Below are 13209 nucleotides of genomic sequence, written 5' to 3'. Positions count from 1 at the left end.
ATTTTAATCACTTAAAATACCAACACATTCATCACCATTTACTTTAATATAAATGAAATTCAACATGTTTTGGCAACCTTTTTTAAAAACAATTACTAAAATTTTGTTTTATATACTAATATTTACCAACATTTTCAGACTTGTAAACCTTATATTACAAATCAACAAATAGTCTTCTAATAGGTTTAAAGTTAATGATAGATAAATTTTTATTAGCTATTATTAAGTGTTGAAGTACAACCTTTTTTTTTCTTATAAACTTTATTTTTTTTTTTCAGCACTACATTACTTTCCAGAATACCAGTGGTTAGTGGATTTCACAGTGGCTGCTACAGTTGTATATTTAGTAACCGAAGTCTACTACAGTTTTATGAAGCCATCTCAAGAAATGAATATCAGTGTGGTCTGGTGCCTGCTTGTTTTGAGTTTTGCAATGTATCCTTCAAAACATCATGAATTTATGAATTTTCTTTCCTTTTGCAGCTCATTCCATTAGAACTTATTTCTTTTTAAAAAATAGAATTATTCTTTGTAGAAAATCCTTTTCATTTAATTGATTTTTTTTTTCTTTTAAGTAGTTTCATATTTTTCTTTCCTATCCTTGAATCTCATGTCACACTGGCAACCACTTTTACCTTTTTTAGGTATTTAAATTTGAATAATAGTTGTATTAACTGATCTTCCTTGTAGGTGTATAGATATTATTCTTTCGCAGTACTTCAGGATAAATGTTGAAATGTTCTTTTTGATGATGACTGTGACAGTATTCCTCTTCAATTTGTCATTCCCTGTAGAGTAGATCATCTATTTGTCCTATTCAAAATGGCTAATACCAGTCCATTTTAGCTCACTAGTACCTAGGATATGGGTCTTTATGCATATCATTTCAACTTCCAGTATTTCTTTGTTTCCTACCTTGTACTTTCCATATTCCTATTAAAGGATTATTTCATCTTGTTCTCATTTTGAAGCATGTCATATCCATAGTTGAAGATGCAAAAAGTTTTATTCTATCCATGTAATTAAAGTTGGCTTCACTTTGAAGAGCAGCTCTATACCATTGTTATTTTAGTACCTTTGTACAAGAGGGTTTTCTCTTCTGGTGCTAAATGATATAATGCTCTATTGCTATTGATAAAATTTTCACTGATCACTTTTTTCCCCTAAGAATTAGATTGCCAAATCCTTTCTCTCTCTTTAATCTTTGTCTGGAAGCTCTGTTGGCATTTGTCCACGATGGGTTAACTGGTATTTAAAATATTGGTGGCACAGTCACCAATATAACAGCAATATTTAAGCCTCCACCTTATGATCTTAGTTTTGTTTATTTTTTTAAGATTATAATTTGAGTGAGAGTTTATACAGCAAATTGATTTACAGTACAACTTACATAAATATTTTATTCTGTAATCATATTTACAGTAATAAAAATGTAATCTCACTCCTCACTGACTTTTTAGATTTCTCATTTTCATTACTCTTTGAATATATTTACAATACCTACAATTGTGAATATAGAATTATCTGCAGCCAAACCTATGGATGTTAATATACCTATATGTATATATATAATGTACCTATAAAAATATTTTTAAGTAAACCCCAAAGTTTATAGTTAAAATTATATTAGCGTTCAAGCCATGAAAAGATGGTTGTGATTAACTCAACAAAGATATTTGTACTTTTTCCTGAACTTTTCCTTCTGCAGGAAAATTCTATTTTCATTAACTACACACTATTTTAAAGTAGAAGATGGTGGTGAAAGATCAGTCTGTGTTACCTTTGGATTTTTTTTCTTTGTCAAAGCAATGGCTGTTTTGATTGTAACAGAAAATTATCTGGAATTTGGACTTGAAACAGGTAATAATGACATGCAGCTTTAAAAATTACTTTTTCTTCAATACATATGTAAATTTTATATATTAGACTTCTTAAAATTATAATTTTCTTATTACAGTATTCTAAATCATATTAAGCTTTCTTTAATAAGCTCTTCCTAATGGATTGTTTCCGTAAGTTATTGTTTACCTTTACAAAAATACTGTTTTCTTTTTCTCCCATTCCCCATTTTTTTCTTAAAGTTTCTGTAATGCAAAACTTTACTGAAATAAAGAATTAATGCAAATTTTATTCACACTCATGGAATGTACAAATATCAAAGGGATGTTTTCAAAGACTGTTTCTGCTAATAACCAAATTTTATTGCATTATGGCATACTAATTAGCACATGAAAGAGCTAAGCTAGTCACTTCAAAATTTAAGATGCTCTGCTTTCCAGCATTTTATTTCTAAAGAAAGATTCTGTATTTTACCACTATGATAAGAGCAATTTTTTTCTTCCCCCCAACAGGTTTTACAAATTTTTCAGATAGTGCATTGCAGTTTCTTGAAAAACAAGGTTTAGAATCTCAGTAAGTTTTTGAAAAATTAAGCATTATTTAAATACCACAGGTAGTTTTTACTCTAAAGTCTTCTTTTTAATTACTGAAAATAATTCCTTTTTAAGCGAGACTATCTCTTCAAGAAACAATCTTATTCATAATTCTTCCTTTATAAAGATAGTATCTTTTTTCTGCCTCCAGAATGAAACTAAATTTATCTGTCTTATATCAATTTCTTATCAAATATGTAGATGTTTTGTTATAAATGTAACTAAAGACAAGTCTAGATGATTAAATGTATAGTTTGTAATTCACATACATTTGTCATAGATTCTCCAATAAAAATTGTTTCTGTAAGAATCTTTTTAATTGGTAATGGAATTAATTAGAAGGAAGAAAATGCTTAGAAATTAACTTAAAAATTAACTCCTTTATCTTTTTTAATTTGTTTGCTTTGTATTATTCTGTTTGTTTTTTGTTTTTTGTTTTTTGTTTTTTTAGGGGTCCTGTATCTAAACTTACTTTCAAATTTTTTCTCGCCATTTTCTGTTCACTCATTGGGGCTTTTTTGACATTTCCTGGATTACGACTGGCTCAGATGCATCTGGATGCCCTGAATTTGGCAACAGGAAAAATTAAACAGTAAGCGGAAAATGTACATAAGCATATGCTGATAAATATATGTTTTCCATCTAATATATGTTTTCCATCTAAATGAAGGTATATTATTGTAATGAACTCATACATTATTGTTTTAAAAATTAATAGTCATGTAACCATTTGATGTTGAGCTACTTCTCTTTTTTCCTAAGCAATATTTTATTCACTTTTTAATTCTTAAATCCTGTGTTTAAAACTGTGTGTGTGTGTGTGTGTGTGTGTGTGTGTGTGTGTGTGTGTGTGTAAACACCCCCACCCCCACCCCAGTTACTAAATTTCTCTTACCTGGTAAAATGATAACATCAACATTTATGTTAAGTCTTTTTATATTAGAAAGAAATGTTCATGATACTGTAATCTCTACAACTGAACTAAGTAAGGGTCAATGGCAAAATATCTTAAAAATTCAGAAGATTTTCCTTAAAGAATCTTTTATATAAATTCTTTTTTTAACTAAAGGCTGTATATTTTGAAGAGGTGTTTATCTTCCTTAAGTTATTGATCTGTTATGATTATTGCCGAGTTTTTTATATTGCTAATACTATTTCGTATTACCTGTATTGTAGATACACTGCTTTGAACTCCCAAATTATTTTTTGCTTCTTAAATGGAGGAATCATATTGATCACAATATATATAGTTCAAAGCCCTTCTAGACACCTTGACAGAAAGACAGCCTTATATCTACTTTAGCTTATAGCCTGGTCCGATTTACCATCTCATCTCTCTGGTTTCCAGGGAAAGTCCAAGTTGAAAATATTGCATTATGATAAATGTGCTTAATTATGTTTCTTTGCCTAATTGTATTTCCTAACACTACTGTTCTTTGAGCCCAGTGTTTAATGATGCTGATTCTCTACGGTTGTTTTTCCCATAGAAAGCTTTCAGTAATCATTTATAACTCCCTTACTTTGCCTTTTTCCTTTATTTTTATATGGATAGTCTTTCTGTTTTTTCCTACTTCCATTTTTCTACATATGCTTTGTGTGCATGTTTACTTACTCTCACCTCCTACTATACACTCCTTCATTCCACCCCCCTCCTTTTTACTCAGCATGCTCTTAGCTACATCCTGCCTTTCTTCTACCACCCATCTCTCTAATGGCTTCTTTTAAGACAAAACCTAGTTCTCCCCCTTCTCTCTGTGCACACAGTCTAGTCCACTAACCCCAGTGTTATGATTTAAATAAGCTGAAAAGGTTGGGTGGAGGGGAGCCCTTCACAAGCTACTGAAACCGCTGTGGGCTGCTCCATGATACTAGAGTGTTCCCTAGCAACACTGCATACCTAATACTGCTTTTTTCTTCCCCTGCACTCAATGGTTTACCCAGACTGTGGCATGAAAGAATCACTGTATGAAAATATTTCAAGCATTTAATATGGACAGAGGGGAGGGGTACATTTTACTGTCATTTTTAGTGAACTGTGACGTCTTCTCAGGAATTCTGCCTTTGGGAATTTGGAGTTAGTTTTGTTTGCAGTGTATTACAGTACCCCCTCCCCCATCTCAGTGTAGCACTCTGTTTTGATACAAGGGTGTGGGCATGCTAGTTCTGTTGTGAAAGTACCATAACTGGCACAAAGAACATATTATTTTGCCCTCATGACCAGGCACTAGTTGTTGTTTTAATAGCAAAGACTGGAACCCAGAATTCTACATTTTCTGTCAAGTGTTCATGATTTTCTTATCCAACTCTGTTTCCTCACCCCATCTCTTACAGAGATTACTATCATTTGGAGATGTAATGATATTTAAAAACGTATGTGTGTTGAACCTTGCAGTAATATGGTTGCTTATGAAAGCATTGTAAGAGTAATAACTAGTCTGGGACATTTATTTACCTTTCTTCCAGAATAAGAAAACTCTTTTACAGTCTTTTCCTATAGGATAAAAAAAACTTGGGAGAACAATTAAACCCCTTTCTGTATTGAGCCTATACATATTTCCTTGATGTATAAAATAAAGAAATTAATTTTAGCTATGTTTGTGATCACCTAAGAATGGGTGAATATGTGTGAATTGTGTAGGACTTTAAACATTATGTACGCTTGTACTGGGAGTTTCCTCAGTTATATGACAGGTGGAAAATACTGTGGTAACTTGTAGTAGATTGTCCCTACCCTATGTAATCTACCATTTATGATAGACCTTTAAGGATGGGCCTTGCTACTTCTATCACTTATATTATGGGGCTGACTAATCACTGTCACTTAATTGTTTATGATATTGTTTCATTTCTAATTATTTATTGTTATTTCTTATATACTTTCAGAATATTACTTCATATCAACTTCTTAGCACCTTTATTTATGGTTCTTCTCTGGGTAAAACCAATCACCAAAGACTACATTATGAACCCACCTCTGGGAAAAGAAAGCATCCCTTTGTAAGTATGGGTATTTGGGGACTAATTTTTGTTGAATTAGACAACAAAACTGTCTTAAAAGTTAAAAGTAGGATAGTACATTTTTCAAACATTAATAGAAATGTTAAAAGACCATCATTTAACTTTTATATTATTTTCATAAATGCATATTTTTTATATTAATATTTGTGCACTGGTAAGATTTTCCTTAATGTTATGTTATTTTATCTCTTTTTCTGTTGTCATTAAGCCTGTTTTATCCAATAGCTTCAAAAATTTATTTTTAAATTATAATCAAGTTAGAGAAAAGTTATATATATGAAAACATACTTAGTCCTTATATTTAGAAGTTACTAATATTTTTCATATTTACTTCCTCCGTTTTTTGGTTGTTTATAATTTTTTTAAAGTAAATTGGAGACATAGCAGTTTACTTCTGTTTTATATACATCTTTACACATTTTCCTGCTTAACAGCATGAGGCTTAGGTGACTTAGTGTTAAGGAATTACACTGCCAACTCAAAGTTATATGGTTCAGATTTATTAAACAACTGCTATACAGGAGAAAGATGGGCAATATTCTCCTATGTGATTTACAGCTTCTACAACCCCTTTTGGAGGAGGAGCAGCTATGAGTTGGTTCTGACTCACCAATGCACAATCACAGCATAACAAATATATAATTTTAGCTAACAGAATTACAAATAATGGCCTAACAGTGTAATATGATACTGGTTCATATTTCTTCAGTTAGGGATACTTTGTTTTAACCAAAGATGAAAACCAACCATAGAATCCCTTTCCTAAAAGGCATTAAGAATTGTATTTAATCTGTTAACTCATTAATTTTGTGAAGCTATGCTAAACCAATGGAAGGATTCAGATATCTAGTTCGTACCCTAGCTCTGATTCTCCCTAAAACTATCATTTGAGGTGACATTATTCAGCTTTACAGAGACTCTGTATGCTCATATGGAAAATGAACATAGTAGCATCGACCTCAAGTGGCTCTCGTGGCATACTTTGTAATGAGGTGTATTCCTTGCTCAGAGACTGTGCACTTCTAGGGATTCAAATCCATCAGTAACTCCAAAGAAGAATGATTGACAATCTATCCTGTGCCGTTTAGAGCCCAAAAAACCTGTTGGAGGGTCTCCATGAGTCAGGACAGACTCAATGTTAATAATTGCTTATCTTCCTCACAAGGGTATCACAAGAATTAAATGAAAGACTGCATGTAATACAACCAGCTACAAATGCTTAATGTTCCTTTTAGTTATTTGCCTCATCAAAATTAAAATCTCCACTAGTGTTTGATCCCTGCCTAACCGTATTCATTTTCATTTGGTACCAACTCATAGTAACACTCTATTGAGTTTCTGAAGCCGTAGATGACATAGAAATAGAATACCCATCCTACTCCCAAGAAGCCTTGATCTGCTACAGAGGCCCAGCCATTTAAATCCATGGATAAATTTACTTTTCTTAAAATGTACAATCAGTGATTAATCATAGAATTTTTTAAAAGGGTTTATTCTTCTGTATGTGCTAGGAAAATATCTATAGAACTCTTTCCTTCCACATGAGTGAACTTTATTTGCACTTTTAACAGTCAGTATTTAAAAATAAATCTTAAAGATCCTGAAATCTAGATAATATTTCAGAGGAACTTCTAATTCATGTAAAATGAGGACACCAGCATTTATGATGCACCCATCATTACACACTTAGGTACTGTGCTAAATAATGTATACTTTATGTATTTTATGTCATTTATTCTTAGAATAATTCTTTTTTGGTGTTACAAAATTTTGTGGTTGTTGCATTCTTTCTTTGAGTCTGACTAAATTTTGTCAAATTTGTGAATGATGACTATTTTGTTTAAAGGAAATGAAAATAAGAAACTTTTTCCCTTTGGAGAAGAAAGGGGGGGGAAATGTACCATCTTAACTCTGCTCCATTCTATTCTTTAATGTTTAGACCATTACATTACTGAGAGATGGCTTTCAGGTTTTGTTTAAATTTTAAGTCTATGTAGTAGATTGAAAAAGGAGCTGTTCATCAAGCAGCATAGGATGAAGTAAAAAGCTAGTGATAGCATCTTTGTTTCTAGTTAGAGGCAAAATTGTTACAATGCAGTTTCAACTCTGAAATGTATTTAAATCTACCCAACTGTTCTGATTTGGATTTATTTATATTTTTGAAAAAAATCGATAAATGGAGGAGGGGAAGTAAGTGATAACCCCAGTGTGTGCTTATTACCTGAGAAGAAAACCAAAACAACTGTCTTTATCCATTTATTCTTCCACCAGCTCAAGCTTCTCCCTGAGATACTCCACCAAAACAACTTGTTGTTGTTATGTGCCATCAAGTCACCTGTGACTCATAGCAACTCTCTCTATGTACACTAGCTTTGAAACCTGCCCGAGCCAATCTCATCGTCTCTGATAGACCTAATCCCATTTCTCCAGTCACTGAGTCAATCCATCTGATCCTAGATCTTCCTCTCCCAGATTGTCCCTCCACCCCTCTAAGCATGATGTCCCTCTCCAAGGACTGGTCCCCTCCTCACTACAGCCCCAAAGTTTGTGAGTCAAAGCCTCAAAATCCTTGCCTCCAGGAAGCAGCCTGGTTTGTTCTCCTGGTGGTCTACAGTGTGTTCATCACTCTTCTTCAGGACCACAACTCAAAGGCATCAATCCTTCTTCTGTCATCTTTCATTATTGTCCAGCCCTCAGTTGCATGGCAAATAATTGTGAAGACCATTGCCTGGATCAGGCCACCAGAGTGGTAAAGAATTGCATTGCCAACTCAAAGGCATATGCTTCAAACCCCTGCAGTCTCCTCCCGCTTTGATTTACTGCCTCTGAAAACCTGCTGGAGAGTAAGCAGTTATGACTGCATGGTACACAAGAACAACTTTTTAAATGCCTTTAAAAATATTTCTCAACTTAAGTAATCTGAATTAGAAGGGCAGTTTTATGATTTATCCTAAACTTTGTGCTCTTTCGAAATTCTTAAAATAATTTTTCTCTTCTTTGGTTCATTCCTTTATTCTCCCTTTATTTCTGAGCCTGAAAGTCTTTTTTTAAAAAAAAATTAATAATTACAGTGAGAGTGCTACCAATCAAGCCTCTCTTTTGCACAACTCTGGGGAGTACAAAATTATGAACAGTTCTTGCCTTTGTTGTATTGTCAGTCTCACATTCCTGGCCTCCTAATATCAATCTCAATCTAATTCTCCATTAGCATGGCATGGTGCTAATAAAAATAATCATGTTATTTTCCTTCCTAGCTACAAGTGTTTTACCCTTGGATTTTAATGGCCATGTGAACTCCTGACGCTCCAAAAAGACAACCAAAAGACTATTGATAATAACATCTTTTTTCCAGCATTTGTGACTTCCACGTCTTAAACAGTGCAAACAAAACTGTATTTTCACTTCCTCTTACCTACTTTTTCTATTTCCTGAGTTAGCCTTAAAATTTTATTTCCCCAAGCAACTTTTTCTGTGTCATAGTCCTCTTTTCACGAGTTATTTCTACTGAACAGAAGGAATAGAACCTGTTTAAGGAGAAATGTTGTAAAATACAGTGTAGGAAACCCAATAGAGAGTAGCCATAACTCTGAGCAGATCTGCAGCAGGGGTTTGGTGCCTTAAATGTAGATCACCTGTATCTTAGAACATATAATTGCATAATAAGAGTCTTTGTGAACATCATATCAACTTTTTGATCTGTAGAATGACTGAAGCTACATTTGATACTCTTCGACTGTGGTTAATAATCCTGCTATGCGCTTTGCGGTTGGCCATGATGCCTAGTCACATGCAAGCTTACTTAAACTTAGCCCGGAAATGTGTGGATCGGCTGAAGAAAGAAGCAGGACGAATAAGCACAATTGAGCTACAGAAAATGGTAAGTTGTCCTGTAGTCAAAATGAAAGGTAGCAAATAATGATCTTGATTTAATAATTTATAAATCATTATTTTGACTAAATGATTGTAAGAATAACAATTTTTTTTCTTTAATAAATGATAATTTAATCTCATCACGTCCTTATTGTAATGACTGGTACAGTCTTAGACTGACAGCTGTCAGAGACCTTAGTAAAATGTTGGTGATAAGAAAGGACTTCTTTTCTCTTCTTGGTTTAAGTGCATTAGCTGTCATATGAATAGTTGTTGAAAAGCTATGGTGTGCTTCTATTGCTAAATTGGTACCTGCTGGAGGGTTTGTGAGAGACTGCAATATATTATTCAAACTTTATGGCTTAAACAAATAGGAAGTAATAGTTTTAATGCCTAAAATTATTCTTTTGATATTATTCTATGTTCTTAAGCATGAAACTAAATATTTAACATAATAGGGATTCCAAAGAAAGTAAGTAAGTAGACAAAATCTGTCATTAGAGTGGCTTTATAATAATCTGATCGTTTCTTCTATAGTTAGGAGTAGTTACGAAGATTCAACTTATCTTGTGTGGCTTTTTCTTATTTCCATATTCTTCATAATTCATGCTGAATGGAGATTTAATGTTTTTATTTATGAGGGGTTTATGTTCAAATAGGACTTTTAGTTTAATAGTTTAGGTTGTTGCCCTTAGAGATTTGAATCATTTGATCTTTAAAAATATAAGTAAATATATGCCTTTTGAATTTTAAGAGTTATTTTCCCTAATTTATTCTAGCTACTTAAGAACCATTTTTAAGTAATTAGTCTTAATATATTCACAATTTTAAAAACTTATTGTCAAACTTGAAAAAGTTGAGACACTTTGTAAACTTATAAAATGGCACACTTATAATAAACTGCATATGTAATAAAATTAAACTGACTTCCCAGGGAAAGAGTACTTATCTCATAATTCAGTTTGACAAAATTAATATGAAAGTTTAATTCATTCTTAACATGTCAGCCTTATGTTGTCGGTTACAGGTGGCTCGAGTCTTTTATTACCTCTGTGTCATTGCACTGCAGTATGTGGCACCTCTCGTAATGCTGCTTCATACAACTCTCCTTTTGAAAACACTAGGTAGGCATCGCCTGGCAGCTGGCAAACTTGTTTGTTTTCTACTTATAATGCCTGCGTACTATTGGGAGTTCTGGTAGTGTAGTTCATAGGGAGTTGCTCTGCTAACCCAAGGAAGAGGCCTCTCTGGAGATTCAGATCCACCAGGGTCCGGGGCGGGGTGGGAAATGGGCAAACTCCTCTCAAGAGATTTACAGTCACAAAACCTCACTGAGGGGTAAGCTGTGAGTTCTGAAACATCAATGAAATTGCCTTGATAGATTATTTGTATAGGTCTTTCTAAGAATTGCTTATTGAAAACTTAATTCTGAGCTACTGAGTATCTTAAGTGAGCACTATTGATGTCAGTATCTTTCATACTGTAAAAGAATGGTTCACTTTCAAAGTAATGTTATTTTAAAGATTTTGTTAATGCTCATACTTAAATTATTAAAAGATAGTTGTAAAGATTTCCCAATGAAAGGAATAAGTCCCTTGCAAGTTTGTTAATTGAACTATGTGGTCCTTATGTGTTATGATTCAGGAATTCTTTTATTATATTGATCATTTCTTTTACATCAGTCAGTCTGTCACCATGTGGGAGTTTTAGAAGCACAAAGTAATTAAAAGAATTATATGGGTTAGATGAATAGATACCATAGAATTGACTCTAGGTGTAACTAAGCCTTAGATTTAGTTAAATTGTAAATTATGTGATTCATCCTATTCATCATAGGAAAGTATATGATGAAAAAATTTTTGGAAGCTATTAATAGTTTCTCTTACTGAATTCATAAATGTTTTCTAGGAAAGAAATTTTTTCTGATATTCTAAAGGTAGAAAAGATTTCTAAGAAGCGGTGAATCCTTTTGCTCAGTGTAGATGGTTAAATCATACAAGGAAAATTATTTTTATCATGTCTTAATAAAATTTATTAAAAGTAATTTAGGATATCTACCTGTGCTGTCCTACTTATATTTTAACACTGTAGTCTGATCACGTTAAGTGATTTACCAAATAAGTAAACAGATAATTTTCAGAATAAAATAATTTATTACATCAGTAAACTTTTTGTTCTTAATTTCCTAATGCAAGTTGAAAGAATTCTGTTTTTTGCAAATGAGTTGAATAATTTATTTTTTACTTTTTTATTTAACTAGGAAGCTTTGAAATGACTTATTCAAATTTTATTCATGTCTTGAATTTTCCAGGTAACCATTCTTGGGGAATTTATCCAGAAACTATTTCTTCCTTGTCAGTGGATAATGGTCTACCCTCCAATTCTGTTTACTCTGACTCACCATCTGCTGATGGGAAAATGAAAGTAACTGTTACACAAGTAACTGTGGCGCTGGGCAGCTTAAGAAACATTTTCACTCCTCTGCTCTTCCGAGGACTTCTGTCTTTTCTGACATGGTGGATTGCTGCTTGCCTCTTTTCTACGAGCCTTTTTGGGCTTTTCTATCACCAGTATCTGACTGTGGCATAAATCTCAATTAATAAAAAAGAATATGTGCGTCACATTTTAAATGTTTGTGTGTTTAAAGGGTTGAAGAAAACCAGAAGAAAGAAATATTAAGCATATCAGAGTATCTTCTTGTTTTAAATGTTTCCTCTGTATTCTCAGGGTGAATTAATATTATAATATTTAAAATCACAGAATAGATTGTTAACTACTGTACTGTGGCATTTGAATTTTAACTCTGTATTAACTGATGTGAGAAAGCTATCTATAAGGGTAATAATTCTGGATTACCTTGGTTTACAGTAACCTCCAGCAGTCTTTGAAACTTCTCAAATGACTTCAGTTATTGATGGGCTGCTCATAATGGTATTAAGGTACTGTTAATAATAGTGGTTGCCTATGGAACAATCTACAAACTGAGCCACATTTTGGGGAAGAGAAGGAGTGAAAGTCTCTTCTGTTGGTACTGTTTTCTCTAAACTCAACAATTAAAAACCAACAGAAAAGAAGAAATAGCTGCTGTATATTACAGTAAAGAAAACTGCATAGTTACTTAAATTTAATGAAGATGTACTTGCTTTATCTACAAGTACTGCTGCTTAAAACTAGCAAGAGTGTTGTTTTAAAATGTATTTTATCCAACCTGAAAGTTCTTTCAAATTGATTGACCATATGAAAGTTTGCAATCTTAATTTAGATTTGGGCATCCCATTTTTTTTATTTGATTGTGGAATCATAAATAGTTCTTTATAATAGCCTAAAAATATTTATCAATACTGATCAAACTTTTAAAAAAATATTACTTTGTAATCCTGCTGACTACCTGTATGTATTGTACATATATTATATATTAAGTATATAATATATTGAGATTATAAAAGATGAAAATATTGAATCCTATTTTAAGTTGCTGAATGTATGTTTTTAAAAAGTAATTGAATGAGATGTGTTTGTTTACAGAAATTTTCTTTTTGGAATGAGATTAAAAATAATTTTAAAAACTCAACAGAAACAGTGGTTGATTTTGCTACCTGTGTATTAAATTATATTCGTTTTTATCGATACTTGAACTTGTCCCAAATTAAAATTCTTTTGTGTGTGTGTCATTTTGAAAAACTGACTCCTCCTTCCAAGCTTGTTTTACTCGGGGAGCTCCACCCCACTCTGTCCACATTGGATTATTGTTGTTGTTGTTGTTGTTGTTGTTGTTCTTATGTGCCGTCGAGTCGAGTCGCTTGCAACTCATAACGACCCTGTGTACAACAGCCCCAAACTCTGCTCTGTCCTGTGCCAATTGCACTGTCTGACACTCCCATCCCAATTA

General features: G+C 32.7%; 1 protein-coding gene across 1 annotated transcript in view; it reads left to right on the top strand.

The window, feature by feature from the left end:
* The window catches only part of TMEM161B (transmembrane protein 161B), a 25368-nt gene extending 12483 nt beyond the window's left edge, over positions 1-12885 (top strand). Inside the window, exons 4-11 of the mRNA XM_006885346.1 lie at positions 279-435; positions 1709-1860; positions 2352-2412; positions 2884-3024; positions 5316-5429; positions 9153-9327; positions 10348-10444; positions 11632-12885. Coding sequence (XP_006885408.1) covers positions 279-435; positions 1709-1860; positions 2352-2412; positions 2884-3024; positions 5316-5429; positions 9153-9327; positions 10348-10444; positions 11632-11909 — 1175 coding nt within the window. The 3' untranslated portion in view covers positions 11910-12885. The remainder of the gene's footprint in view (positions 1-278; positions 436-1708; positions 1861-2351; positions 2413-2883; positions 3025-5315; positions 5430-9152; positions 9328-10347; positions 10445-11631) is intronic.
* The last annotated feature ends 324 nt before the right edge of the window (positions 12886-13209 follow it).

Source organism: Elephantulus edwardii, unplaced genomic scaffold, assembly GCF_000299155.1.
Source record: "Elephantulus edwardii isolate Elephantulus edwardi_28Jun2011 unplaced genomic scaffold, EleEdw1.0 scaffold00043, whole genome shotgun sequence".
Classification (NCBI taxonomy): Eukaryota; Metazoa; Chordata; class Mammalia; order Macroscelidea; family Macroscelididae; genus Elephantulus; species Elephantulus edwardii.
This window is presented reverse-complemented; position numbering and strand designations above follow the sequence as displayed.